At 49.7% G+C, this 13,539-nt stretch overlaps 2 protein-coding genes across 2 annotated transcripts in view; both read right to left on the reverse strand.

Moving 5' to 3' along the window:
- The window catches only part of LOC106552698 (gonadotropin-releasing hormone II receptor-like), a 31,818-nt gene extending 26,695 nt beyond the window's left edge, over positions 1–5,123 (reverse strand). Inside the window, exon 1 of the mRNA XM_087703065.1 lies at positions 4,221–5,123. The gene's annotated coding sequence lies outside the window, so the exon portion shown is untranslated. The remainder of the gene's footprint in view (positions 1–4,220) is intronic.
- A 5,970-nt stretch (positions 5,124–11,093) lies between these two features.
- ANKRD34A (ankyrin repeat domain 34A) lies at positions 11,094–13,111 on the reverse strand. Its single transcript, XM_014071040.2, has one exon. It carries the CDS (start codon positions 13,109–13,111, stop codon positions 11,579–11,581), a length of 1,533 nt encoding a protein of 510 aa, XP_013926515.1. The 3' UTR covers positions 11,094–11,578.
- Between the last annotated feature and the right edge of the window lie 428 nt (positions 13,112–13,539).

Raw genomic sequence — 13,539 nt, forward strand, 5'->3', positions numbered from 1 at the left:
GCGCGGAGCTGGGGGGGAAGGGGTGTTAAATATTCATGAGCCTTGTAAAATAGGCTCAGATAGTTAATGTTGCTTCAGCACTTTCTTGGAGGCCAGCAACAGCCTCCTGCGTCCTGATTGGCCAGGACGCAGCAGGAGGCTGTTGCCGGCCGAAAGTTACCTTTAATTGGACCAGGGACTTGACAGCAGTTGCTGCCCAAGTCCCGGGTTCCTATTGGCTGTCTAGTTAATATAAATACCTTGGCACGCACCGCGGCCATTTGAATCGCTGTCATAAGTTGCCTGTTAATAAAGAAGTTGTTGCTCACCCTGGAGTCGCGTCCCTCCTTCCAGACCTCAATAGTAAGTAATTGTAAGTAATTTGTGTTTGTGTGTGTGTTTGTGTGTTTGTTTCTTCACTCAAACAAACTCTCAATTTGAGAGTTTGTTTGAGAAGAGAGGGAAGGGGGTAGGAGAGGCAGGGAGGGTAGCCCGCCGGCTTTCTTTCTCTGTGTCAGGGCAGCCCGCCAGCAGAGGCGGGTCTTTTACCCACCTCTGCTGGCGGGTTGGCACTTTCTTTCTTTTGCCCAGAGGTGGGCAGCTCAGGCGGGCTGCAGCCTCGGGGCAAAAGAAAGAAAGCACCAGCCCACCGCTGGCTTTCTTTCGCCCGCCTCTATGTCGGACAGAGCGGCAGGCAAAAGAAAGCGAGCAATGGGCTGGCGCTTTCTTTCGCCCGTCTGTCAGAACTCAGGCGGGCGAAAGAAAGAAAGCGCTTTAGATAGAGGGATGTCGAGGGAGAAGACTGCCTCACCAGCCATAAACCTCACCGCACATCACTGTGTGTGTGTGTGTGAGCGTGTGTGCATGTGTGTGTGTGTGTGTGTGTGTGTGTGTGTGTGTGTGTGTGTGATTACTTTGCTCTGGGACTTGCCAGAAACATGGGGGCATCTGGGGAAATTTGGTGTAATAAAAAGGCGGTGTGAACTGCCAGCTGTGCCATGCCCCAGATCACCACAATAGGTTTGGACCAGACCTTAGAGGACAATTCTAGACCATTCTGGACTGTGGCTTCTTGAAGCTCTCCAGTGATGGAGCACTCACAACTTCTCTATTCTTTTCTTCTTTTCTTTTCTTTTCTTTTCTTTTCTTTTCTTTTCTTTCTATTCTATTCTATTCTATTCTATTCTATTCTATTCTACTCCACTCTATTATTCTATAGTCTATTCTATTCTATTCCTATTTATTTTCTATCCCATCCTATCCTACCCTATTCCATTTCCTAATCTATCCTATTCTATTCTATTCCATTCTATATTTATTCTATTCTATTCCATTATATTCATACTTATTTTCTATCATATCCCATCCCATCCTATATTTATTCTATCCTATCCTATCCTATCCTATCCTATCCTATCCTATCCTATCCTATCCTATCCTATCCTATTCTATATTGTCCCATCCCATCCCATCCTCTATTCTATTCCATTCTAGAGGCAAGCAGTTCAATTTCTATTCTGTTGCCCAGCCCCCCCCCCCCCCCGATGGTTATAACAGTACAGGTAATCCTCAATTTAAAACCATTCAACTAATGATCATTCAGGATTACATTGGCACTAAAAAAGTGACATAACTATTTTATTTAGCTATTTAATATTGGTTTTTTTTCTGCAAAGAATCCACATGTTTCTTTGGGGGCTTCTGTTTAGGATCTTGAGCATTTAATGATTTTAGTTTGGAAACTTGAGAACTTGTGAAGAGAAGGACCAGGGGAGACAGGAGAGCATCTTCCAATATTTGAGGGGCTGCCCCAGAGAGGAAGAGGGAAGTCAAGCTATTCTCCAAAGGACCCGAAGGCCAGAGAAGGAAGAATGGATGGAACGGAGCAAGGAGAGATTCAACCTGGAAATAAGGAGGAATTTCCTGACATTGAGAAAAATCAATCCATGGGACAGAAGTTGCCTTCAGAGGTTGTGGAAGCTTCATCCCTGGAGGCTTTCAAGAAGACACTGTACTGCCATTTGTCAGAAATGGTGTAGGATCTCCTGCTTGGGTGGGGGGTTGGACTAGGTGACCTCCAAGGTCCCTTCCAACTCTGTTCATCTGTAAAGAACAGAAGTTGCCTTTGGAAGTCGTGGGGACTTCACCCCTGGAGGCTTTCAAGAAGAGACTGGACTGCCCTCTGTCAGAAATGCTGTAGGGTCTCCTGCTTGACTGAGGGGTTGGACTAGATGACCTCCAAGGTCTCTTCCAACTCTGTTCATCTGTAAAGAACAGAAGTTGCCTTTGGAAGTCGTGGGAGCTTCACCCCTGGAGGCTTTCAAGAAGAGACTGGACTGCCTTCTGTCTGTAATGGGGTAGGGTCTTTTGTTTGAGCGGGGGATTAGACTAGATGACCTCCAAAGTCCCTTCCAACTCTGTTATTCTGTTATTTAAAGAAAGGGCCAAGGGGCCAAGCAAACAGGAGAAGAATTATGGCCCCAAACATCCTTCTGAAGAGTTTCTTCCAGCCCATTCCTCTTCTCACATTCAGACCAACCCCTCCCTCCCTCACTGCATCACCCATCAACTCTAGGAACACTCCAGAAAGAGTGCAGAGAAGAGCAACAAAGTTGACTAGGGGACTGGAGACTAAAATATGAAGAACGGTTGCAGGAACTGGGTATGTCTAGTTTGATGAAAAGAAGGACTAGGGGAGACAGGATAGCAGTCTTCCAATATCTCAGGGGCTGCCACAAAGAAGAGGGAGTCAAACTATTTTCCAAAGCACCTGAGGGCAGAACAAGAAGCAATGGGTGGAAACTAATCAAGGAGAGAAGCAACTTAGAACTGAGGAGGAATTTCCTGACAGTGAGAACAATGAATCGGTGGAACAGAAGTTGCCTCCAGAAGTTGTGGATGCCCCAACACTGGAAGTCTTCAAGAAGATGTTGGATAGCCATTTGCCTCGAACGGTATAGGGTTTCCTGCCTAGGCAGGGGGTTGGACTAGAAGACCTCCACGGTCCCTTCCAGCTCCTATTCTGTTCTATCTTAAAGTTTTCAAGGTTGAGAAACATCGAGTTAAAGACTCAACAATTTGAACTGTGAACAGTTGGGGTAAACCGAAAGTTGACCTAAAATTAAGTCTACTTTCTATTTATTAATAGTTGCTTCTATATTAAGCTGTGATTTGAAGACCCCCTAAGGTTCCTTCCAGCTCTGCTCTATTCTATTCTATTCGACTCGACTCTATTATTCTATATTTTATTCTATTCCTATTTATTTTCTATCTCATCCTATACTACCCTATTCCATTTCCTAATCTATCCTATTCTATTTTATTCTATTCCATTCTATATTTATTCTATTCCATTATATTCATACTTATTTTCTATCATATCCCATCCTATCCTATATTTATTCTATCCTATCCTATCCTATTCGATTCTATTCTATATTGTCCCATCCCATCCTCTATTCTATTCCATTCCATTATCCTACCCCATCCCATCCCATTATTCTATTCTATCCTATTCTATTCTATTCTACTCCATTCAATGCCATTATTCTATCCTATCCTATCCTATCCCATCCAATCCTATTATTCTATTCTATTCTATTCCATTATTCTATCCTATCCTATCCCATCCCATTATTCTATTCTATTCCATCCCATTCCATTCCATTATTCTATCCTATCTCATCCCATCCCATTATTCTATTCTATCCTATCTTATCCATTCTCTATTCTATTCTATTCCATTCCATTCTAAACAATGAGAATTAATCGGTGAAATGGGTTGACTCCAGAAGTTGTGGGGGCTCCATCACTGGAGGCTTTTAAGAAGAGTCTGGACAGCCATTTGTCTAGAAGGGTACAGGGTCTCTTGCTTGATCAGGGGGCTGGACTAGAAGACCTCCAAGGTCCCTTCCAACTCTGTTATTCTGTAACCCTGTCAGTCCTTTTCCACCATTGGTATCTTTCCTTGGAAAGAAGGCAGGTCTCACAGAGTGCCAACTGCTAAGCTTTGTCCTAACCTAACTAAAGGCTGAAGGCACACAACCGTATACAGTCAACACAACGACATCCAGGTTTCGAAGGGATGGCTCGGTTCTCATGCAGCTCTCTCTTTGGAACAAGGGTCTCCGCAGAGGCATGCAGACCTTGTTCAAGGAAAGGAGACAGCCCAGTCAATAAAATGACTATCAAAAGCGAAATATTTGTTTGTCGTCCAAATGGGACAGTTATCCGGTACTTACCGTCTCCCCAGGCTGGTTCCCAGCCGTCCTTTGGCTGCTGCAGCCGATGCAAAGAAAAAAAAAACCCAAACAAAAAAAGGAGAGGGGGGGGGGTGTGAAACAAGAAAGTGTGTCTCTGTGTGCGGGTGCGTTTCCGTGGCTCCCAGGCACTCACCACCCGCTTTGTGGTTGTGGATTTGTGAAGGTCACTGCAGGCACGCTGCAGGCTGCTTGTCCTCTTTCTCTTCCTGCTTCCAGCTTCCAAAAATTCTACTTAAAGGTGCCTCTTCCTTTTCGTTCCCTTCCGATCACCCAGGCGGTTACCGGTCTTTCTCCCACCACCGGTGACAGTCTGGCGGCGGGTACCAGATGCTGTTCCGGCAGGACAGGGACCCCCTCCCAGTGGAGGGCCTCCCTTGGCCATCTGTGCAGCTTGGCAGGAGGAGGACGAAGGGCTCAGGATTCGCCTCTTCTTTGCGACTCTTTTTGGGGGTCATTATTGAGTGGGAAGGGAGCAGGGAAGCATGGATCCGGCAGGAAGCATTGAGGGCTTCGAGGGGAACCGTGAGCACCAGGAGCATTGTTTTGTCACGCCTCTCCTTGGCTTGGCATGGGCTCAATTGAGGCCGGATGACATGTGGGAACCGTCTCAGGAGACAGGGGGTAGAGAGTGAAAGCAGCCTGTAAAAGGTCCCTCCGCCCACAGAAAGAAAAGGGGCGTGGGAAGCCACTGAGGGAAATAATCTCGGGCTTGCAAGCATCTGTTCATCTCTAAGCTCAGATAGAAGATAAGCGTTCGTTCTCTGGACCAGAGGTGGGTTGCTAACAGTTTGCACCAGTCCAGGAGAACTGGTAGTGGAAATTGAGATTGGGTTGCGCAACCGGTACGGAAGGCAGGCTGGCCGCACCCCTGAACTAGTTCCCTGGTCGCCCATGCCGTTGCTGGCATGTTTTTTTACTGATTTTATAATGTTCTCCGCAGGCGCAGGACAATGTGTAGGCAACTGTGCATGTGCATGCACAAGCAAAGTGCGGCACACGCAAAGCGAACAGGCAGTAACGCTGGCAGCAACCCACCCTCGTTTTTTGAAGGAGCAAATCCCACAAGGCAACCATATCATGAGTGTGGCCAAAACACGGTCTCTAAATTGCGACAGTGTCGTGGGTCTCAAAGAAGGAACGCAAAGGGTCACACAGCACAATGGTATGTGGAGAAGACCTTGAGAGATGGAGCAAAGAGAGTTATTAGATAAGAGACAGCGTAGCCCTCAGCTGTATTGAAAAAGGTTGAAAAAGAGGCTCTGAAGAAACCCTCCTTCGCTTCCCAAGGAGGTAAAACAGACAATGGGAGATTTGTACTTTCAGACACACAAAACGCTGTTAATGTACAGTAGCTTTAGAGCAGTGGCCCCCAACCTTTTGGGCGCCAGGGACCGGTTCTGTGGAGAGGTTTTTTTCATGGACGCATGCTGCCTGCATCCCGCAGATGGGGTTTCACTTGTTTGTGCGGCCTGGTTTTTGGCGTGCCGTGGCCCAGTGCCGGTCCACCAACCAGACCCCTGCGTTATAAGACAGTTAGATAAGAGGCAGCCCAGCGCTTCCTAGTTTCTCAGTCTGTAAAAGAGACAGTGGGACATTTGTCCTTTCAGACTTACAAAATCCTGTTAATGTAGCTTTAGGGAACACTTGGATAAGAGGCTGCGCAGCCCTCAGCAGCATAACAAGGGCAGAAAGAGGCTCAGAAGGAACCTTCCTTAGCAGTGGTGGGTTCCGGATCCCGTCGCAACTGATAAGTTGTGATGGGGCTGGGTGTCCACCATGTGAACCGCGCGCTGCAAGCGTATGCGCACCCACCACCTGCGACGCTCCAGCTGCTCGGCGGAGAGTCGCACAGGTGCTGTACGCTCCTTGTGCAAATGGCCAGGTTGGGTCAAATATAGGAATGCAGGCAGGTAGGTGGGCCTTCCAGGAATGGTGCCTGCTGCTCCCAGCAGGCACCGGTACGCCTGTACCGAGGCATACTGGGACGTACTGGCTGGAACCCACCACTGTTCCTTAGCCTCCTAAGGCTGTAAAACAGACTGTGGGGGATTTGTGTTTTCAGACTTGCAAAATTCTGTTAAATCAGGGGTGTCAAACTGGATTTCTTCAAGGGCTAGATTAGCATCGTAGGGAGGGAGGGAGGGAGCCGGGGGGGAGAGAAAGAGAAACGGGACAGATAGCAATAGCAATAGCAGTAGACTTATATACCGCTTCATAGGGCTTTCAGCCCTCTCTAAGCGGTTTACAGAGAGTCAGCATATTGCCCCCAACAATCTGGGTCCTCATTTTACCCACCTTGGAAGGATGGAAGGCTGAGTCAACCCTGAGCCGGTGAGATTTGAACCGCTGAACTGCTGATCTAGCAGTAGCCTGCAGTGCTGCATTTAACCACTGCGCCACCTTGGCTCCTGCAGCACCCTGTTGGCCAAAACGGGGCACGGAGGACACATACCCTCCCCCTGTACCTCATTTTTGGCCTCCTGCAGCACTCTGCCGGCCAATAATGGGCCACACCAGGGCCCCTGTGCAACCCGTTTTTGGCCAGCAGAGTGTTGCAGGAGGCTGTGGAGGCCAAAAACAGGCTGGGGGTGTGGGGATAGGGCATGAGGCACCACAGGCTGGTCCTATTATATTTCCAGGCCTCCCCCATGGACCAGATTGAAGCACCCCATGGGCCGAATCCGGCCCGGAGGCCTTGAGTTTGACACCTTTGTGTTAAATCTAGCTTTACAATAAGATAAAATTAGCTTGTCTGCTTGTTTCTCCTGTCTGGTCCAGCCGTTAAGGCTGACACACATTGTGCTGATGTGTCTTTTTAAGTGATTCAGTAAACAGCCCCCCTCCATTGTCACCCCTCCCTTTCTCCATCCCTCGCAACCACACGCTCGCCCACAAGGACAGAAACACCGCCGTTCTTTTGTTCAACATTTGTATATATTATTTCAAGATCTATCTACTTCTATTGGTCCGTATCGGACTTGGCACAGAAGAGGTCACGCATTCCCCCCCCCCCCTGACATATTGTGCGTTTTGGCCACGAGGGGCAACATTGTGCTTAAACCACACCCGGAAGAGGAGAAAGAAAAGTGCAGAAGGAGAACCAGAGGGCCGCTGTTTCAGGAAGCATCTCTTGAGGCCCTCGAGGATTGTCGATTGGACAGGCGATGCCGAGTCAAGACAGCACAGCTGGAAGAAACATCTGGAGAGGCTCGGAGTAGGAGAAAACGTCCTCGGCACCCGTCACACTTCTGCGGCCCCAAATGCGCAAGTCTTCAGCCACACACTGGCGGCGAGTGCGAATCATACAAGGGAACAGAGAGGGGGGGATTGCGTAAATACACACCAGGGGTGGGTTCCAGATCCCGTTGCAACTGGTACGCTGCAATGGGGCCGGGCGCGGCAAGCACACACGCATACCCACCGCTGTAGGTATTAGGTCAAATACAGTTAAGGAGAGGGGGCAGGGGTGGTGGGCCCTCCGGAGCACCGTACCGGAACAGGTACCTGGTGCTCCCAGCAGTGTTCCCGCCCGTCCCGGAGCATACCAGTCGTAACCCACCACTGATACACACCCTACACTCCTTTGCCAGGGCTTTTTTCTAGATCCTGAAGGCTCGCCAACCTCGCAGTTGGCGGTGTTAAATGTAATTCTAGATTTTGTTTAGTCTAGATTTTTATCATCCGCAACCAGGCAGCGCCGGCTCCGTGATCCCCACAGAATTGAAAAGGTGAGGTTTAAGGAAGTAAGATTTGCTGCTTCCTTTTATCCATCCAGATGTGGCATGGGAAAGCGGGACCCTGCCTTAAACATTGCCAGCCATTTCTGAGAAGGGTATTCAGGTAGTTCTCGACATACGACAGTTAAAGTTACAACGGCATGGGAAAAATTTGACTTATGACCGTTTTTCAGGGTTGCAACCTTCGCAGCCTGGTCCCATGGTCACGTGATCGAAATTCAGATGTTTGGCCACTGGTTCATCTTTATGACGGGGAGGGGGTGTCACATGATCTCCTTTTGCGACCTTCCAATGAGCAAAGTCCACGGGAAAGCCAGATTCACTTAACAACGGGGTTGCTAACTTGCCAACTGCAGCGATTCACTTAACAACTGTGGCAAGAAAAGTCGGAGCCAAAATCGCTTAACAAACGCCTCACTTAACAACAGAACTGGTGTGCTGAATTGTGGTTGTATGAAAGGACTACCTGTATGGGCAAAAAATGGAATACAGGTAGTCCTTGATTTACGAAGATTCGTTTAACAACTGTTTGAAGTTACAACGGTCCTGGGAAGAGTGTCATGTGACCGATCCTTGCATTTATGACCGTCACAAAATCCCTGTGATTACATGATCAGAATTTGGGCATTTGACAACCAGGATATATTTGCGACTGTTGCAATTCCCAGGGTTTTGTGAGCACCATTTGCCGCCTTCCCAGGGGGCTGCTGAGAAGCAGAAGCCATGGGGAAAGCTGGACTTGCTTAACAACGGTGGCAAAATGGGTCATAAATGTGGGCGTGACTCACTTAATGACCGCACCCACGTTTTAATCCTCATTGTTGTCATAAATCGAAGACTACCTGTCTGGGGCAAGGGGACAGCTTCGTTTAAGAGCTGCACGATTTGTTTAACGACGGTGGCAAAAAGGTTGTCAAATTAGGTGGAAGTCGCTTAGCGCTGACAGTCCCCATTGTGGTCGTAAGTTGAGGAGCACCTGGTCCCAAATACTGTGCTGGGGAAGCAGAAACTGCAAAGTGCAACATTTGTGCAGGAATAAGAGAGGACGGATGATTGCAAGAGCAGGGGGTGGACTAGAAGACCTCCAAGGCCCCTTCCAACCCTGTTTTTCTGCATTCTATTCTGCAAAAGGCAGATCAAGAGGGGGCCAAGTGATAATTTATGGGGCAGGGGATCTAAGAAGGCAACTGGATTGGGGGGGGGGGGAGCTAATTGCACCAGATTTTGTTGTTTAAAAATGGCAACTCGGGCAAGGAATGGTCCCCAAAACGGCTCCATCCATTCCCAAATCTGAGTGCCGTGAAGGGCTCATTTTTGTCAAATTTTGGTAGGGTAGATTTCTTCAGTGACAAGCACCTTCCCTCATCAATCCATCCGTTTCTGCACCACCAAAGTGGGCTGAGATGGAACAGAAGATGGGGAGGGGTCTTCCAGAGGTGGTCTGTTGTTCGGAAGGAACAGGCCAGGTCCAAGCTCACCACATTGCCAGGGGGCACCAAAAACAACCAAGGCATGGATGCGGAGAAGGACCCTCCCTTTGGCCAGTTCTAAATTTTAGAAATACACAACATGCTCAGTGGTTTTTTTCAAATGTGGCCCCTTTAAGACAGGTGGACTTCATCTCCCAGATTTCCACAGCCAGCAGATTTCCACCCAGCTTCCTTCCTGGCTGGCTGTGGAATTCTGGGAGTAGAAGTCCACCTGTCTTAAAGGGGCCACGTTCAAAAGATACTACTCTGACGAAATGAATTCTCTTGGATGGAATAAGGAATGAGATTCAAATATACTTCTGGGAAGCTGCGGAAGATCTTCAGTTAATGGGAAGGTTGAAGATAGAAGTTGGAAACTCCAAGGTCCATTTTGATGGGACCACTATGCAGGAAGCATCAAAATCAGGGCGCCATCCCTGAGTCTCTGGGTGGAGAAAAAAATTAAAACAAATAAAAAATATAAGATCCGAAGAACCATTTTAAATTGGCCGCTCATCCCACCTGTTCTCAGTTCTGGGAACGAATTCAGGGATCGACCTACTTCCCATCGATTTAAATAGAAAAGAAGAATGCTGCATCTGGTTTTAACCCAGAAAAAAAATGAGTATCCTTCTTGTCAACAGCATTTTGGGAAAATATTTTGACTTCGTCATTGAAATAGTGCGGTCCACGGGAGGTATTTGCTGCCCCCTGTGACAATGAACGACTCAACATGAAGTTCAAAAGCATCCGGAAGACCAAATATAATCCATGCTGGGTCAGAAATAACCCCCAAAGTCTCAAATTCTCCTCCAGAACATTTTAAGATCGCCACTCAAAACTTTCCTACTGGAGGTGATGCAAAAAAAGAGAGAAAGAATTAAAGAGAGTTTTGGTTTTTAACCTCTCGGTCCAACAAATTTGGAGGATGGGTAGATCTCCCCCCCCATTTCATCTCTCCAATTTGAACCCCCCAACCCTGAGTGGTGACTCTCGTCCGATAAAGCCTTCAGAAGAAATGGAATCCTAGCAAAATCCAGTAGAGAAAGAGAAAAAAATAGGGCAAGAATATTTGGTTCAAGTGAGGACAAATCCCAAACAACCAGTGAAAAGGCCAGTAAAACTATTGCAGTCTTCCTCAAACTCAGCAACGTTCAGCTGTGTGGACTTCAACTCCCAGAATTCCCCAGCCAGCCATGCTGGCTGGGAAATTCTGGGAGTTGAAGTCCACCTGTGAGAGAAGGAGTGGCAGAACCCAGGGGAGAATGAAAAGAGGCCTCGGCATAGCATCCCTGCGTAGTCACAAGTGAACTAAGCCCAACCTCTCTTGGCCCATATCTAACTCTATCCACGTGCTGATTCTTAGTCGAGAAGATTCCTGTGCATTGGCTTTTAGCAATAAAGCAGCTTAATTGCAGCTTCGTGGGTAAGCCTGGTCTTTCTGGCCTGCCACCAGCTTCATCTCCTTGAGGTTGAGGGACACGGGCCTATGGATCTGAAAAGGCAGAAGGCCCCAGATGTGACCTGGAGGACGAGAAGGAGAGAAGGCCAGTTTCCCGGGGGAACATCTTCCTGGTTCTCGGCAACTGATCAATTTCCAATGGGTGCCTGAAGAAGTCATTGTGCCACTCATCGCTCTTGTGCTACTCCTCTCAAAAGTCCACCCAGTTATCCTCTCCTTGGACCTCCGCTCGAGGAAAAACCTCCAGCGTTGGGTATTTTCGGCATTCCCCGTGGCCAACTCAGCATCCAAACCACGGAAAGGCTCCAGATACCAACGTTCTCCTATTTTCACCGCCAACGTTTCGTCGGAGATCTTCCTGTCTCAAACTCTGACTCAAGAGAGGCCAGTTTCCTCAGAGTTGTAGCCACTTGGGACAGCAACGGGTGAATTGTCCGGTCCTTTCAAAATCCTGTCCCTTCGTGGTGGTTTTTTCTGGTTCCAACTCTAGGTTTAGAAAGTCAAGTTAGGTTAGGACTCTAAATGTGGCCACTACAATGTAGGACACCGAACAAGAGAAGGGAGGAAGACAATGGAAACCCAACTATGAAGACAGGATGGGCCCTCTAAACTTTGATCAGGCCAAAGATGAAGATTAGGGTTGGTTCCGGTGTCCAGGGACTGCCCGTTTTAGGTGGCCACCGAATCCCCTTGTGCAATCAGGCTCTGGAAACTGACCAGCTGTTTCATCTGCTCTGTTTGCATGGAGTGTCTGCGCAGGAGCCGCTTGGTCTTCGGGGAGGAGGGAGCCACGGGGATCAGACCCTTGTGGGCCGGGGAAGGGGGCTTCCCATTGGGCCAAATGTCGCGGAGGGGAGGGTGAGGGTTGAAGTGCAGAGGGGGCAGGAAGCCCGGGCGGGTGTGGGCGATGTGATCGAGGAGCAGCGTCCCGGAGCCCCGGCGTTCCAGGAGACCTGGGGCCCTACGCCGGATGGTGATCGGGGAGATGGTGTTGGGGATACTCTCTAGACTCTCCCGGGAGGAGCTGTTGGGCAAGGTCAACGGGGAGGCGTTGTACCTCCTCCTCTCCAGCGAAACCCGGCCAGACTCTGGAGAACCCGGGATGGATTCGGGACAGAGGGAATCGAACTCCAAATGTTCCGAGCAGGTCAACCTGTGATGGGCCACACTTCTGGAACTAGGAGGCTGGAGACCTTCTTGAGCTTCCGGAGCCGTGTTGTGCCGAGCGAGGGTCTGGTGGACCTTCTCCGCCCAGGAGGAATCTCCGCCCGAGATCTCCTCTCCTTGTTGAGTCCCCATCTTGAAGCAGGAGGACTCCTGGCCTTCCACGCTGTGTCTCCGAGACAGGGGAGGCCTTTTGGTGATACTCAACCCGTTCATATCAATCCTCACCCGATCTTCCGGACTACGGGCTTTCTCCTGATAGGAGGCGGCCAAGACCGAGGGAGCCACCAAGCCCCACGGCTCGGAGTTCAGTCTCTTCAGCTGCTTAGGCTGGCTTTTGGGGTGCAGCCCCGAGGGCCCCTTCTCCTCCATCTCCTTCCCCTTGGCGTGGGGCGAGCAGCTGAGCCTGGTGGCCAGGCTGAAGTTGAACACGTCCCGCTCCTCTTCCTTCTCGCTGCTCCCGGGAGACTGAGAGGTGAGGACTTCGATGTCCGAAGGAGACATGCACAGGGCGGGCGGCGGCTGCTTGTCCTGCACGCCAGGAGAAGGCGGGGAGTTGAGGTACTGCTTGGTCTTCTTGGTCCCCGAAGGGGAGGTGTCGGTGGTGATGATGATGACCTCCTTGCCCTTGGCTTTGCAGGCATCCAGGAGCACCTGCAAGGTCGCCCGATCCCCTTTGTTGATGGCGTAGACCAACGCCGAGGCGCCCGAATAATCCTTCGCGCTGGGGTCGGCCCCGTGGTTGAGCAGGACGGTGGCTACCTCGGCCCCAGCGCCCTCCGCGCAGGCATGCATCAAGGCGGACTTGCCCGTCTTGTCAGGAATGTTGGGGTCGGCTCCGTTCTCCAGCAGGTACCTCACCATGCGGGGCTTGTTCTGGGGGTCGTCGTAGGGGGCCACGCAGGCAGCAATGAGCGGAGTCTCCCCCTGGGTGTTGCCCTCGTTGATGTAAGCCCCGCCTTCCAGCAAGAGGCGGGTCAGACGGAATTTCCCTTGCCAGACGGCCTTCAGCAGGGCGCTGCCTTCCGTGTGCACCATGGCGAGGGTGGGCGAGGGTGGGCGCCTGGCCGGGGGCAGGGAGGGAGGGGAGCCGTCAGAAGGCGGAAGTGGGCATGGCTCTTGAGACCTGCAAAAGAGGAAGAGAGGAAGATTATGGAGGGATGGAACACAGATTTTCAGGTAGCCCTTGTTTTATGACTCCCGGAAGGAAAGAATTTTCCGGGAAACTGCAAGGGGGTTAGACTGGATGACCTGAGGAGGTCCCTTTGGAAGAGTCAAGAAACTTAAGTCTGATTTATCCTAAGGCTACCTGGTCATCCTTCAAGGAAATAGTATTTGGTGGATATTTTTTTAATTAGGGGATGAAAAAAACAGCCTAACTAGATACGATTTAAAGGTAGATGGTGGATTGTGATCAGTGAATTACAGATTAAAAGAGTTGGAAGGGACCTTGGAGGTCATCTAGT

The sequence above is a fragment of the Thamnophis sirtalis genome, unplaced genomic scaffold, assembly GCF_051295495.1.
Source record: "Thamnophis sirtalis isolate CommonGarterSnake01/CBP01778 unplaced genomic scaffold, rThaSir2_p1.2 scaffold_19, whole genome shotgun sequence".
Taxonomy (NCBI): domain Eukaryota; kingdom Metazoa; phylum Chordata; class Lepidosauria; order Squamata; family Natricidae; genus Thamnophis; species Thamnophis sirtalis.